Genomic DNA, 16,583 nt, shown 5'->3' on the forward strand with positions numbered 1-16,583 from the left:
TGTGACTTTCCAAAATGCTAAATATGAATTTATGCCATCGTGGCCATGTTATATTTTAGTTATAGGAATAGAGAAATCACTATTCTTTAGTGATTACATCTAAAATGGCCATAGCAGTACTTTTGAAATATAGTTATAATATATTGGCTTTTAGAAAATGAAAGAATGCAGAATTCCAGCAAGCAATGAAGTTTTGTGGTGCAATTACAAACCGTTCTAAACAAAAAGCTGAGACAAACCTTTACTATAGCCACAACAAGCTGCGATGTTATAGATCCATTTTTTCTATTGTGATCCACCCACAGCAAATCCTGTATAAATCTTTCTATGGGACACGTGTTCTTTTTGAAGTATCTTGGACACAACTGCTTTGTTAGGAGGAGTCATGAGAGAAATGAGTGTCACTTACATCTTTCTGGTTGGAGTGGAAAAACCTGAGTGCAAAATTGCAGGATTGGGATGCAGCAGCATATTGACCCAGGGCCTCTGCATAGCGTGTCAGAAGGTAACTGAAATACAACACAGTCATTTGAATTATACACTGTCACACAATGCCCTGAGAAGATGCATTTCACTATGGGTCACATTGACCAGGAAATCACAGCACACCTTCTGTCTTCATATACAATTCTCAAGGGAGTTACAAGGTAATGGGAATTTGTCAATGTTCATCTCTCTCTCTTTTTTTTTAATGTAAAGGTTCCTCTTTATTATTATTATTAAATTCTAATTTTGCCTAACCATGATCTGCAGGACACAGAGCTCCTCCTATCTGATCCAAGGGGCAAAAGCATTTTTAAGTTGATATCCACAAAAAAAAGCTTCAGGATCCTTCCATGCACTTGTGATCTGTGGGCAAGTCTACATTTAAAATGCACGGGCACAGCTGCACTGCTTTAATGAAGATGCTCTAAGCTCGTCAGCTTAGTTATTCCACCTCCCTGAGAGGCAGTAGCTATGTTGGTGGGAGAACCTCTCTTGCTGACATAGCGCTGTCTACACGTGTGTGCGTGTTAAGTCGGTATAATGTCGTCGCTCGGGGGTGTGAATTTTTTTGAGCAATGTAGTTATACCAATATAGGTCTGTAATGTAGACCAGACCTGTGTTTTACCACAGCACAGTCTTGAGATTGCATGACCAGCACTTTATGACAGAGCTAAGCTTTGCCTCCATACCAGGCATACAAATTCAAAAGGCATTTTCAAAGAAGGAAATCAATAAGTAGGTCCCCTTCATTCAGATGTACCAAGATTTAAAAGTAACCAATATAAAACCACATAAGAAACATATGGCAGAACTAGACATGGACTGAGGGACACTATGGTGGAGCTGAAAAAGATTAGAGGTCTGTGTTTTACATGTAATACTAACTCACATTTACAGAAGCACCATTAATTCCACATGCTATTTTGATAAAGCCTCACAGAAACATGTCTCCCTCAGGAGCTGGAGGCAGCACCCAAGTGGCAAAGCATCCTGCAAAACCATAGGGACAATAGGTGAAATCTGATCCGAGGGTGCCAGGCTAAATCCCCCACTTTATTAAAAACTCCATGGGATCTTCACTGTCCACCAAAAGACATGATCTTGGTTTTTAAGATCTCATCTAACAGACCTCTCTTCCCCTCTCCAGCGTGAACAGCATGGTACTCATTTTATCCATTTCATAAGGTGGAAGGCCTGAGCTGACCCTACCAGCCTGGAGTGATCCTTTTAATAACATATTACTGGTTTGTAATTCTAAAGGAAACGGAAAATAGAACATTTTAAAATGTTGAGGCTGGTTAGCGGAGAGCCAGTGTGACCAGTTATTCTGAGTATATACTACCCACCCGATGGTGTCGTGCTGTATGTGCTTAGCATCAAGGCTGGAATAAAGCTCCACAACAGGTTCAAATGCACCAAGCATGCAGTAAATTCGAATGAGCAGCAATTTGAACTGAGCGTTAGAAGGACTGTGGGTTAATCCTTCTTCTAATAAAGTCAAGGACTGCCACACGGCCATCTCTTCACCTGGTGATGAAGAGACAAACATTAGGTGTGAACAGGGTATTTAACAGAGAGCAGGTTTGAAACTGGCACAGTTACACTGGGTTGAAAAACCTCTTTCATTGTTCCTCAAACACATTTCCCATGCTGCCTGCACGTTACTCTCCTCACTTAAAGGTGCTTTGAATGATACAAACGTCTAAATAAATTGTATTACGCTTGGCACCAAAACAAGGCATGTAGGTACCTTAAAAATACATTATTACAATTCAATCTGGATGCAACAGGCACTTGCTAGAAGGAACTAGTTCCAGGCGCCTGGGTTTTCCACTGGGAACACTCTGCTACCATCCACCACAGAGCGCAGACTCCACACTCCAGCAGTGTATGACAGTGAGAGAATGACCCTCTGGTAAATGACTCCTGGACCATTTAGACTGTAACCACATGAGAAGATTAAGGGTGCCTTTAAGTACCAGGGGGAGGGGGGTTAACTAGGTACACCCTGCCCCCAACAGAACTAGGAATTTTGGGGCATGTGGCTCCACCTGCCATCCTCCCTGGAGAACCTTGTGTGGTGGAGCCCTCCATGATATTTCCCAGGTGAAGGACCAAGCCTTCTCCAGAAAGGAGAGGCAGTAGCAGTCACACCACCAGGGGGTAGGAGGAGCTTCCTAACCTTCAACCACTATGGAGCCAGGACTTTAGGGAGATTTCCATGGCCATGGTTCCTCAATCAATAATACCAAAGGGTGAAGTCTTTACAGCTGCTGGAGCCCAGCAATGCCAGCAGTCTGATGTCAGAAGGGACTTTTGAATTTCTCTTAAGTGAAGAGGAGGTTCTGCAGAGGAAGGGGGTAGATTTTCTGCAGAGGAATGCAGAGAGAGGCTGGTCTGAGGAAGGATGGGGGGAGTCCTAAGTAAGGAGGCAGAGTTCCAAGGATTTTACTGGGACTTAAAAATTGAAATTCTTTAAAAATGTCAGGTTTCAAACGAGGTTTGGGTAAGGAAACACCAGCTCAGAAGAGGATAGTTTAAACAGCCGGGGATAGTTTATGCAGAAAAAATCCCAAACACACAGAACTAACAAGCCACATGCTGACCATTCAGTCACCCCCACCCCCCCCCACACACTCAGCCCTTCACTTGTAACATTGTATCCTTGCCCCCAAACTTTGTTTTTTGTCTTTAGCTTGTAAGCTCTTTGGGGCAGGGACTGTATCTTCCTATAGATCAGAACAGCGCTGAGCTAATGTAATACAAATAATCAATAGTAATAGTTAGATACACATCTCTGTTATAGCCTTAAATAACTAACGTCTAAGTTAAGCAATTCAAGCACTGTTTGTAAAAGAAGTGAGTTAAGCCTCAAGGAGATGGACCCTGGCTACGCTCAGAAACAACAAACTAACGTTGCGTGACTCAACAGTGACACCTTCTGCCCAATAAGTAGCAACTACAACTGAGATTTAAAGGATGCAAGGTTCAACCCTCCTGTTCAAGGGATGCAGAACACACATGTAGAAATAGAAAAATATTCATATAGGTTTTAAGAAGAGTAAGACTGAAGGGACTTACCTGCCTCTAGCCACATATCCAGAAGCAGGTGAACTGCAAGCAGACAGTAATAATCTGAAAACTGCAATTCAGTTTTCAAACAAGATTTCCCTATAGAGGAAAAAAAAGCGTCACCCCACATAGTTCATATATTATCAAAATCATTACATGCAATAAACAGGGCCAATCATTTCTTACATAGTTATGTAAATTGGCAGCCTTTCAGCCCACCAGATTACATTTCTAAAGGGACACTGTCAGGTTAATTATTTTTGAAATCCCAAATTTCCTCACATCTGCTACTAATGTCAGATTATAAAAAGTGAATGAATTGTCAACGTGTTCCTTCTCCTCATTTATGCTTTTTGCAGTTCCCCCAAAGAGGACAGGAAATGAGTCCATTTCATTTGTATTTCTAGTGAGTTTCACTTCCAGGCTCTTCTATACTAGCTAAGTACTGCAGGGTCTAGGGTTACAGACTCCACAGAGGATTGTTTAAAGACAAAGAGCTTTTCAACCAGATACAAATACAACTACTACTTTCGTTTTGGTAAAATTGAAAATGCTTACAAAAAGTGACAAGCTTTTGGAAATTTGGCCCATAAGAAAGTCCAAATATGAATTAACTGCAATGCACTAGTTTCAAGATTTTCTTACCAAACTCCAATCCATGCTGGTATCTTAACATCAACTCCCGGACTACACTCAGCTTTTGTTTTTTATCAATGGTGTGATAGAGACCAAGCAATCTTGTTAGCTGAACCACACACAAGTGTTGTTGCAAAGCTTTGATGTCAGCTGGTAGTGCAAGTTTACCCTCTTCTGATGCTGACAAAGGAATGATTCCCAGCAACTGACTGATGAACTGGAAAAGAAACACAAGTGTTAAATTTTGCAATGCACTTAGTCACCTCAAGAAAATAACAAGTCTTATATCCCTTTTCAGAAACTGGGACAAAATGAGATTATGGAGGTGATGGTACCAACTCCATAAATAAAATGGCATTGAAGTTTGAAGTTAGAGGGCTCACTCCTCAAGATGGTACACATTCGGATCCTGAGAAGGCAGGAAGTACCAAAAAAGTCAATGGGACTCCACACAGGCTTAAAGTTAACTATGTCTTCAAGTGCTTTGCTGGATTGTGGCCAGAATGCTCCACGCCTTGCTAACATCAAGCCCCAAGTAGAAATTAAATTCTATTGTTATTCATTAAAAATCATATTTATCAGTACCAACCATACAACTCTTTCCAAGGAATTAACTCTCTCAAGACACTGTAAGTTAGAATTAAACCTGTTCAGTACTTTAGGAATTAAAATGAGTCATTTTGAAAATTACACTTGCAATGATACCATCAATTTCTCCTAGCTAAAAATGGCTTTAACATCACAATGATTATACCTGCTCTGAACAAGATAGATAACATGGGGCTTAAAGTGTTGGCAGCAGCCTGTTTATAGTAAGGCTACCGACATTTCCACCATTGGGGGAGCTGAGCCGATCTTAGCAACAGAGGGATCCCTAATACGGACAATGCCCATATGTAGTTTACACAGATTTTGTTAACAGCCTTTGACTGATCCAGGACTTTTTATCTAACTCCCATCCCTGAGAAATATACCACAATAGCTTAGAAGAACAAGGGGGTGAGTGGCAGGATTCCCAGCTGCTGAAGTCATCTACCAAGCTGCTTGTGACTCTGCTGAAATCCTCTCTCAATTTAAGTTTAAATAAGGTAGGGGTCAGAAAGATTCTGGGAGAACTACCAATAGTGTCCAGTCATCTCTTTCAATTGATGCTGATGTGCCCATTCTGTCACTTGGATCTGCTGCAGTGTTATTACTTAGTCCCCTAACTGTGCCTGGTGCTTGGCAGAGATTAAGAGAAAGACATTTTCCAAGAGAGTATTTACAATTAGACACAGAGCATGAACAAGGACAGACAAGGGGAGAAGGAAAGAAGGACAATGTTCAACACAATAGTAACATAAGTCGTATTACTTAACAAGCCAATCTTATTCATTCTGATATTTTAGATAGAAACTAAGGGCTTGGCTACACTTGCAAGTTAGAGTGCATTAAAGCAGCCCCAGGTGCCCTAACTCACGACCCGTCCACACTGGCAAAGCACTTAGAGCGCCTGGAGTCTGCAGCTGGAGTGCTCCTGGTACTCCACCTCCACGAGAAACATGACGCTTTGTCCGCCTTGGCTGAAACGCCCCAGCGTCAGTGTGAACGAGGTGTTGCATTACTGCGCTGCGATTGGCCTCCGGAAACGTCCCATGATCCCCTTAAGTCAAGTGGCCACTCTTCTCACTGATTTGGAATTGGCTGTAGGAATGCAGATATGCCCTTTCAAAGCTCTGTTTCTGACACCCGGAATGCTTATCTGCTCTGGGACAAAGCAACCATTACTGTGGAATGCTGGTGCTGGGAGTGTGAGAGAGAGAGGCTGGGGAGAGGGGGGGTCTGCTGCTGTCTGAACTTACAAGACAGCATGTTGACATGCTCCTTCCCCCCCCCACATACACACAACACACTCCCTGTCACACTCCACCCCATTTGAAAAGCACGTTGCAGCCACTTGCATGCTGAGATAGCTACCACAATGCACTGCTCTATGGCGTTGCAAGAGCTGCTAATGTGGCCACGCCAGTGCACTTGAATCTGACAGTGTGAACACACTGCAGCGTTTTCTCTACTGCGCTCTCTGAGCGCTGGTTTAACTCCCGGCGCACTACGTCTACAAGTATAGCCATGCCCTGAAGTTCATTCTGTGGAGGTCTATCTTCCCTTGACGCTCATATTTAACTCACATTGCTTCAATGGTAGCTGTGCATGTTTATACAGGAAGAATAAACCTTTTTATGGTGATAGATATTTTGGGCTCTACTGTATATCTCAGACTGTAACAACTTGAACAAGAGTGAGGAGAGGTTTTGCCACTAAAATCAACAGAAGTGATGGGACACCACAGAACTGCAAGGAAAAGGCTCGGTCCCACAAATAATTCCCCAATTACTCCAATAGAACCACTCATGAATACTCATAGTGTCATGGGCGTCACTGTGCAGTGTGTGTGTTGAAAACTCCCATTGAAGTTATTCAGAACTTTGGCATGTTTGCTTTTTAAGAAACACTATTTTTTCTGGTTAGAGCGGAATTTTGAATAAAATTAACCAATTCTACATTTTTGGCATTTTGTTTTTCTAAAAACTGATTCGCTCCCTCCCTGAAAGGGGGTTTCCTTTTGATATCACCAAGTCAAAAGCTGCATTCTGCAGACAGCTAGTGCACTCAGCAGTCTCCAACACCCCTCCCTTTACTTCACCCAGTGCTATTGTTCTTACCTTTGTACACTGGGTGGATGGGAGGAGGTCCACAAATACCTTGAGATCAGTGAAACAACAGGGTTTGTCCCCAAACTTTTTGAAGTATTGGAACATTAGTTCTTCTGGGTCACCTAACAAAGAAACTCAGTTATAAAGAAGCCAGTTCAATCCTTTTTATTTTTTTTTTTAAATGCTCACTTAGAAGTCAATAATATAACGAGGCTTGGAAGGATTAGAATTTTATTGGTAAATCCTGGTGAGCATCAGTTTCACCATACACAAACTGAAGAAAAAATATTTCCTTTGCCTAACTACACATTTTTGTTATCAAAGAAAGAAAAAAAACTGCTAGAGAACGTATTGGGCCAGGGGTTCTCAACCCTTTTCTTTCTGAGGCTCCTGCAACAGGCTATAAAAACTCAATAGCCCACCTGTGCCACAACAACTGGTTTTCTGCAAATAAAAGGCAAGGCCAGCATCAGGGGGGTGGCAAGCAGGGCAAGAGGAGATCCTGTGAAGCTAAGTTGTTCAGGCTTTTGCTTCAGCCCTGGGTGGCAGGGCTTAGAACCCCAGGCTTCAGCCCCATGCGGCAGGGCTCCAGCTTTCTGCCATGGGCCACAGCAAGTCTAACACCAGCCCTGCTTGGCGGACCCCCTGAAACCTGATTGGGGCCCCCCCAGTGGGCTCTGGACCCCTGGTTGAGAACCACTGTATTAAACTGTCATTAAATAATTACTGTCTGATCCTCCTACCCATAATTTCCAGCACTTGTGAAAATTTACACCAATAAAAATAGAAAAAAAAAATGCTTAAAAACAGATATTCTCTGTCAAAATTATTTAAAGAAAAAGAAGTAGAGTTCTGTCAAACCTCAATATAACTATGAGGAATTTTTACTCCTGGAAATGAACTTATTCATAGCAATTTCTTATGTTCAAAGTTAAACAGTGATTTACAAACCATGATAGTTCCATTTCAGATCTTACAGTCAATCAGAAAGCTTAACCCATCTGATAAAGAATGAGAGATGAAAAAAACCCAGGAGAATATTTCAAGCTACCCACGCACAATTTGTCTGATGATGAAATTTACTTTCCTGCATCTAAAAGTAAAATGAGTTAATTTAAATAGGGTCTGCAGAAATCTTGCTAATATTAAACCACATTCTCTTCCTTACACCACTCCAAAAGTGTTTTTTTTTCTTTAAATTATGAAACCTCCAATAAGTGCATTTAACAAGGATTACTGTTCTCATTTATAAGGCTGCCAAAGAGCCCAAAGAAATATCAGCCAGTGATTACACTAAGGATGACAAAGGGAGAGGATTTTCAAAAGTATTAAGGGATTTATCAAAGCACAACTACCACTGAAAGTCACTGGGTTTGTGCGCCTAAACCAATTAGGTGCCTTTGAAATCTCCCCCAAAGACCTTGTTTTAAAAGGTCTAAAACACTCTAGAATTGTTATCAGAATAATACTTGACCTTCTATAACACCTTTCATCTGAAGGTGCTTTATGCATGCAATCCCTGCACACACTTTACATCAGGCACTACTAAATTGATGATCCCAGTACAAAGAGCTTGTTCTAGGTTGGTGTTCTTTCCCTTAAGGTTTAATTTATCTTCCAATTAGTGGCTCTTACCTAGTTTATATTCATCATTACAACCCCTGTGTCGCAAACGTCTAATCAGCTCCAGTTTGGCTAGGTAGGGTCCCCGAAGTGGCCGAGAGCTCTTAGCTTCTTCTGTTATCCTCTCCTCTATAAATTTCACAGCTTGCTCTGTAGAATAATGCACTTCTCCTTCCAAAGAGCTGTGCAGTTAAAGATATGAGTATTGATTTCAAGTATTCTTATATCATTGCCATTTCTGAGGCCCTGGCAGCAAGTGGTAAGCATGCCTTAACATCACGCCCTCAAAGCAATCAGGTTTGACTGACTTTCTGACTCAGAGCAGGGAGCAGGTTAAGGAAGCTCTAATAAAGTCAAAACTAGCATTATATGCGTGCTTCCAGAGCGGGTCAGTGCCCTCTTGGAACAGGGACCAGCTTCCGCAGCTAAGTTGCTTGGTTATGTACCAGCAGCCATGATGACTCTTGAGATAGAGAGCTCTCCATAAGCATGCATTTACACTAGCTATTTACCTATATGGGATACACTAAGCAGGGATGGGAAAAGTGGCGGCTTGGGGTCCACATCTGGCCTGCCAAATTGTTCTATTTTTCCTACCGCAGCCCAGATCGGGGCAGGCAACCTGGCAGTGCCAGGGTCAGGAAGGAGACAGGGCACTATATTGCAGGGGGAGGGTCCTGCCTACTCATGTGTTATGTGACACTGTGGCAAAAGCCAACGTGCCAGAGCAGGGAGCTGAGCTCAGCTCTGAGGGACAGGAGCTGTTGTCACAAGGTAAGCTCACTCTCCACACTCCCTTGGGGGGGCAGGACCCAAACTCCGAGTCTCAAACCCCAGCCCATCAATGGTTTCAGTGGGTTTTGTGGCCCTCAACTACCTTAAAATTGCGCATCCCTACACTAAAGTAAAACCATCAAGGAACAAACTATGATTTTGACATCTACTGTATGAAAAGGAAAAAACCCTCAGGGATAGTAGTTGACTTACTGCTCTCCTTCTGCTGGAGGAGTCCAGGATTTGTCAATGAGTTGAAAGACTGAATCAAAGTAAATTATATAGAACTGCCAATCATCTGAGCTAAAAACAGGCAAGGAGCAAAATTAAGGAAAGTGCAAATAATGTTACTCATACATGCAAAGTCTACTCCTTTATAAAAACATTGTTAGATCTTGCAAGACACAGAACAATTAAAACACACAGGAAAAAAATCACACTAAGAACCATTTCCACTAGAAAATTCCCCATCTTAAAGGAGCACTGTTAACCAGAGGTTTCTAAAACCAACGTATTTCAAGAAACTTAAGTTTCTGACACAGCTTATCCAGATTTATATTTTAAGTTCTTTCACAATTTTTTAAAAGGGATTTTGGCTCCCATTAACATTTATAAAGGTCTTTCCAAAAAAGGAATGAGCAGGTTCAAGAGTAGTACCACCAAATTCCTAATGTAGGAGCTGGGAAATGCATCTGACCATCAACAAACAAGTGAAACCGACTATGTACAAAGTGCTGCAGAATGCCCAAAGTAAACAGAAAACTTGTCTATCTCTATCTAACGTTTCAGTTGTAGTAACCTTAGCTGTTGCTAGGTCATTTCCCCCGCCCCGCCCCTTCCCCCCACCAAGAATTTAGGCTTTAAAGTCTCCTCATGATTTCCACTATAGTTACGTTCAACCTTTTGTTAAAGAACAATTCTTTTAAATAAGAAGTTTTTGATCTCTTGGATGGCAGCTTCAGACAGGATTCACTGTAATCTCATTAACTGTGTCCTAGTCCTGAAAACAATCCCTCATGACTGCTCTCAGAGGCAGATCCGATCATCCTGATTTGCTCTGTTCTGACATATTCAAAGCAGCAGTTGCATTTCCTAGGGCAAGTCTACACTACTGTGCTACTTGGGTGCATCTGGTGAACAGACGCTATACCGATGGGAGAGCACTCTCCCATCAGCATAATTACTCCACCTCTGCAAGAGGCGGAAGCTGTGCCAGTGGGAGACAGTCTGCTACAGATACAGAATGGTACAGACACCTCTTGAAGTCGATGTAACTTATGTCACTCAGGGGGTGTCGTTTTCACACCCCGAGCGACATAAGTTACATCGACTTATGCAGTAGTGTAAATCAGCCACCAGAAGGAAGCCTGGCAGATTAAGAGAACTAGGTTGTAGGAAATAGTTGTAGGAAATGAAATTCAAGTACAAGTTTGCATTTTTTCTGAAAATTAGTATGTTGGATAGCAAGGTATGGACCTCTGGAAATAGAGAATGAAATTAGTTTATTTCAGGAAAACACACGTTGCACCACTCATTTGTTGACTGTGAAAGTTAGTGGAGCTTCCATGTGAACTAATGATAATTTGCAGTCTTAGCACCTTTTATCAGAGGATCTCCAAACACTTTTCAAGCATTCAGTCTCAGAACTTGAGAGACAAGCAGCTGAGGTACAGTGGGGACGTGACTCATCCAAGGCCACAGAGTGAGTCAGTGGCATAGATGTGAACACAACTTACTTTTTCAGTAGCAACCTCCTGGACAGTGCGTTGCATTCTGGCCACTTGGACAGCTTCTTATACATCGCCATACACTTATTCTCTCTACTCTGGAGCTCACTAGTCAACTTCTCTAAATCAGAAACAGTTGTGAATTTATTTCAACCATCATTTTTCTTTAACAACTTTCAGAACAAAGTATTTTATCCTATATAGGATGGAAAAGAGAAAACACATTCTTCTCTGAGACTGGAGGGCCAGGACTTAAGTCCAGGACCAATGCCAAAAAGCACTGCTAAACCAAGAGGTCAGTAACAGATTTAAGGTCCTATATCTTGCAGGTCAACGGTGCTAGAAATTAGTGCTTTGTTATTGAAAAACTGGGAGTCCTAACATTTAATCATTTTTAAGGCCTGGTACCTCAACTAGCTGCATCAGCGCTTGAAACTCTTTGCTGGATCAGCACATATTTTCCAACTGAGGAAAGTGCTGAACCTGTGATTAGAAAGAAAACATTTTATGCCTAATTATTGGCCAACATATGACATAAGGAGGGACTGAAATTCTATTAAAACAATCTTCTCAACAACACAACTACCCTCCTTTTTCCGTTACCGGTATAGGCTCAGAAGCTGCTGGGCCCATGGTGCAAAACCTTCACTTGAAAAGTACATAGGACTGGGTGCAGAACTGTAGAGTCTGACTGGAACCTTAATGTTCTGGCTGCTCTTAAGCTACAAATTCACTTTTGTGGCAGAAAAATAAAGCTCTAAACTCGTCCAGGAGAAAGGGGCATAATGCCATCACTAGCAGCACTGATTTTAAGATGGTAACATGAGCTGACATGATGGGATTTTGTGTTGTAAAGAAGCAACATGTTGTACAAAGGGCAATTATCTGATTAATGAAACTGATAATCTGATAATTGCCCTTTGTACAACGTTGCTACTTTAACATGGATAATAGAATGGATGCTGCAAACACTCTTGAGTGTAGTAATACCACAAGCAGTCTGATGAAACCAGTGCGAAAATCTGCAGAATTGGGCTCAATGTGTGCTGTTGATATGAATTAAGTTAATCTACACCTATCTTTAAACGAGTACATGTGTAGATCAATTAAATCCCCATAATACAAGTTCCATAATAAAGACCTGGGGCAAAAGCAGGAAAACCCAGTCAAACCTCCACACAGGTGGGGTTGTTAATTGACCGAATGCGTTGAAAGATAAATTACCTCCTAGTTTTCCTCTAACAACATCCAAGGCTTCCTGATACTTCTCCAAACGTTCCAGGATCATGTAGTAAAGTTCAACCTTAGAAGAAAGATTTGGATACACTGACATTTGGAAGTAAAACAAGTGAAAAGTGTCTGGAAATAAAACCAGTTTGTGCTTCTGTCATTAGGAAGAGGAGAAAGTCAATGCTGCCTGTAAAATGTCTAACAGCCACCAGAAAGGAAAATTCATTAATTTAATTTAATGCCCTCTAATCCCAAAGGATCCCCTGGGCTTTACAAACACTACAAAGGAATCACTTCATCTAGCAATGAACTCTTCACAATTTCACACCACCTACAACCTCTGCCCTCACTTCCTTCCACACCCTTTCATTCCTTAGGCTCCTCTATATCCTCTCTCCACACTGCTCCCTTTGTCTTCCTCCTCTTGCTCCCTGCTTCATACCTTATTTCATGCTGACGCTTGCAGCAGTCTCCTACTTTCTGTACACCAAGCACCTTCTCCTTTCTCAATATCGCTTCTCAAAACTCCTTTTGGTCATGGGGCCTCCTGTGCTTATAAATGCATTGCTGATATTCCCCCTCCCCCTCTTTGCATCTACATTGCTGTCCTGTTCAACTAATTCCAGTTTTCAGTTCTGATTTTTACTCACGCTCATCGCGTTATTGGTTTCTTTTGCACCTTGGGAACTTCCCAGAAAATTGTTAAAGGTTCACTTGAATTATAACCGTAGAAATCTGTTTAATTAGCAACGAAAATCCATTTTCTGAACAAATGTGAACATTGACATTTCTTTTGTCTCCCATGTTTTCCGCACTGTGTGTAACCACACAAGAAAAGCTGCTGACCATCCTACTTTGTTTGACCAAGAGGAGAAGCCAAGAGAGCACGGACAGGATGCGTATCAGGAGGGAAAATGACCAGGACATGTATTTCACTGACAGTCCCTTTGAAAGAATCTGACCATTTTATGATTTCTCAAAGTTAGCTTTTGAAAAGCTACCATTGCGATTGTCTCAACAGCTACTGTTTTTGGTTTAAACTGAAAAGTAGAATCCCTGGCTGCAATGTATTTTTATTAAGTTTGTGAGTTCTTCTGAGACATGGAAGTTGTTTTCTGTCTTAGGGGTTCTTAAACATCCATAGAGTGGGTCAAGCTTTAACAGATTGTCTCACAGACCATGTCCTCTCTAGTCATGTCTGCATAGGCACCTTCCTTCGCACTAGCAATCATATAACATCCCTGTGGCAACGACAGCAATGGATTCCCTTGAACTGGAATATTAGGAAAGTAATATTTGGAGCTGTTTTTATTGTGAGTTACCAGCTGGAAATGGAGAGCCAACACTGGCCAGCCAGCTCCCCATGGATCACCAGCAAGCCTTCTACTTTGTGTACTTAATAATAAAAAATTTAACAGAGCACTATAATGGGAACCAGACTCAGTATTAGGTATGCTATAAATTGTTAGCATAACATAAAGCTCATACAATCTATTAACAATGCTCAAATCAAACAGAAAACATTTGCAACTCTTACTTCAGCCTCAGCTTCAATTTTATCCTCTTTCACCATTTTTTCCACCATTCTTTCAGCTAGGGGCAAAAACATTGTTTTGGAGAGGTTTTCATCTTGTGCTGAAATAGACTAGGGGAGAGAGAAGAATTACTGTAGCAATTTATCAGCCTTTCGTATTGTCCAACTCAAAATTAATTTTTTCATCAGGTGGGAAACATGACACACGCACAACCCATGAAATACCCATCAGGACTACCATCAGCTACATGCATGGACACAGCGTTTTGTAAAACACGCTGCTGGGGAAGCAACTGATGGTACAATGAAGTGCTCACTCTTTCCAACTTGAGTCTCAGAACAACGTAACAGACAACGTGTTATCAATCAAAAAAAAATTAATTCATTTATTCTACAATCAAATTATTTTGAAGTATACAATTATTATTTCCATGGGGTTTTTTTGCTTGACTAAGGCTATATCTATACTAGCATTTCTGTCATCAGGGGTGTGAACCTTCCCCCCCTCCTGACTGAAATAAATGTCACTGACAGAAGTGCCGGTGTGGACAGTGCTATGTCGGTGGGAGTCGCTTTCCCGCCAACACAGCTACCGCCGCTCGTTGTGGGTGGTTTAATTATGCTGGCTGGAAAGCTCTCTCCTGTTGGCACGCACACAGGAGACTTTACAGTGGTACGGCTGGAGCGGTACCACTGTAAGGCCCACAGCACAGGCATACCCTAAAGGAGGTCTGGTAGGAAGTTTGATTAACGCTCAAGTCTGTTATCTGTATTAGTCCAAAATGGCTTATTTTGATTTTTATTGTTGCACGGATCTTGACATCTAAGAGACAAGCAATACCAGGTAAGTTTCTGGACCACACAGAAAATACAGATTTGAGGAGAGCTCAGTGTTTACACTGACTTTATACAGAAATAGTAGCACCCTACAGTGCTAGCGGGCAGCCAGCCAGCTTACTTAAGAAAGCTATTGGGTATTTTCATAATGTGAAAACACCCAGAACATCTCAATGTTAACATTACAGCCACTATTAAAGTCTTTAATTCAATCAAAATGGTGTACTCACCTGCATAATTAGGCTCATCACAGACCAAAAGTAGTAAGGGTTTTTGGGGACAATCTTATAAAGTGCCATTCCAGCCTGAAAAATATAAGACATGTATCCATCATTTCAAAAATGCTTCAATTTATAAGCTGCATTATAGAAAGTGAAAGAGTGATGACACCAGTGACAAACAATTCCTGAGGATTAGTGACCACATAAGAATTTATTAACTCCAACTGGATATACTCCCTAGGAAACACCCTCCACCGAGATCTATCTTGGTCGTGATGCAGTTTCTCTCCCTCCATCTGCTGCGGTTTCTTTTTTACAGTGTATTATAGCTTCAGCTGGCCTGGAAAGGCATTTCTAGAAGAATGATTATTTGAAGAGTCTATAGCTTTCGATACAGGGTGCACGTGCGTGCACACACACTACCTATTTCTGCAGATTAAGGGAAGTTTTCAGCTCTGGTCTACATCTTTGCACATGTTCAATTGTATACATACAACCAAGCCCACACCGTGAATGTAAACACCTGCACGTGAACATTTTTAACTTGCACACGCATGTGTTCAGATTTTGAAGGCATGTGGCACAAGAGACAGCTGAAGAGATGCCCAGTTGAAAATATGGCCCTAAATATCAACATACAGCCAAGTCTTCAGTCACTTAATTTAGAATGGAAGTTATTCTTATTCACACATCCCTCACACAAGCATTGTGTCTCTATATAAATGAAGACTGAACTTTCCTACATTTACTTCCGAGTTTTTAAATTGCTAAGAAATTACATATACACACAGAATATAATATTTTACATTAGCTAATCTACTTTTACAAGAAACACACTCTACTCCTTGTTCATTTCTACAAACTGTTTCTTGTCTGTTTTCAGATTAAATGAGACTTTTTCATGCCTTTCATTTAAAGTTTGACAGGATGCAACAAAAGATGGTTCATTTTCACCCTCCATTCAGTCACTCTCTGTCTGAAGTCTGCATCCCTTTGAGTCCTTAGGTGCAGTAGTAGATACCCATTCAAAACCACCCTATATTTGCCATTTAAGAGCATTACCAATCTAGATAATCTAATCAGATACATGTTTATACAATGGTCTGAACAGAATATTTAGCATTTATGTGACACTTTGTATCTGTATAAGACTGGGTATTTTCCATTCATTATTCTGACTAAGAGTACAATTATTAGAAGGGTAAATGCTTGAATTTTAGATTTCACATACAGCTCGTAAAGTAGTATTATATACTAGCCTAGAGTAAACAATGAGGTTTCTTACTGAAGGATGTTTGCATCACAGCAAATCTATGCAAAAAGCATTTTTTTTTTTAAAAAAAAAAATTCTGGTCAGAATTCCACACAATCAATGTAGCTGTCAGAGCAGCAAAAAAGGACTTTGCTTAATTCAGCCATAAATAAAGCACACTTCACCTATAGACCAATTCTTCATTTTCTAGACCTTTTACCTTTATCACTGCTTATCTGGGAGAGCAACACACTTCATTTTTAGATGACCTGACATTATTAGAAATCTCAGGATCCTACTGATTTTGAACCCTGAAATGTATATGCATGCTTATGCCAGTTTCTTTTGAAATCAACAAGTTCTTTAAATGGAAAACACACAGAGGGCTGTCTAGAATTATATATAAAGAGTATCCTATATAAAAATGATGGCAGTAACTGATTTTTTTTGTAAGACCCAAAATAAAAATGATATGCATAATCATTTTTAACATAAGC

General features: G+C 41.0%; 1 protein-coding gene across 3 annotated transcripts in view; it reads right to left on the minus strand.

The window, feature by feature from the left end:
- Nucleotides 1-16,583, minus strand: part of NAA25 (N-alpha-acetyltransferase 25, NatB auxiliary subunit) — a 48,404-nt gene that overhangs the window by 18,595 nt on the left and 13,226 nt on the right. For all 3 annotated transcript variants that reach the window (XM_084649333.1, XM_084649332.1, XM_084649334.1), the window contains exons 5-15: nt 14,844-14,918; nt 13,780-13,887; nt 12,237-12,315; nt 11,022-11,133; nt 9,499-9,588; nt 8,524-8,693; nt 6,898-7,010; nt 4,205-4,412; nt 3,569-3,658; nt 1,834-2,014; nt 410-509 (exon numbers count right to left, since the gene is read on the minus strand). In XM_084649333.1, coding sequence (XP_084505459.1) covers nt 410-509; nt 1,834-2,014; nt 3,569-3,658; nt 4,205-4,412; nt 6,898-7,010; nt 8,524-8,693; nt 9,499-9,588; nt 11,022-11,133; nt 12,237-12,315; nt 13,780-13,887; nt 14,844-14,918 — 1,326 coding nt within the window. The remainder of the gene's footprint in view (nt 1-409; nt 510-1,833; nt 2,015-3,568; nt 3,659-4,204; nt 4,413-6,897; nt 7,011-8,523; nt 8,694-9,498; nt 9,589-11,021; nt 11,134-12,236; nt 12,316-13,779; nt 13,888-14,843; nt 14,919-16,583) is intronic.

This window comes from Lepidochelys olivacea, assembly GCF_965140295.1.
Source record: "Lepidochelys olivacea isolate rLepOli2 genome assembly, chromosome: 15".
Classification (NCBI taxonomy): domain Eukaryota; kingdom Metazoa; phylum Chordata; order Testudines; family Cheloniidae; genus Lepidochelys; species Lepidochelys olivacea.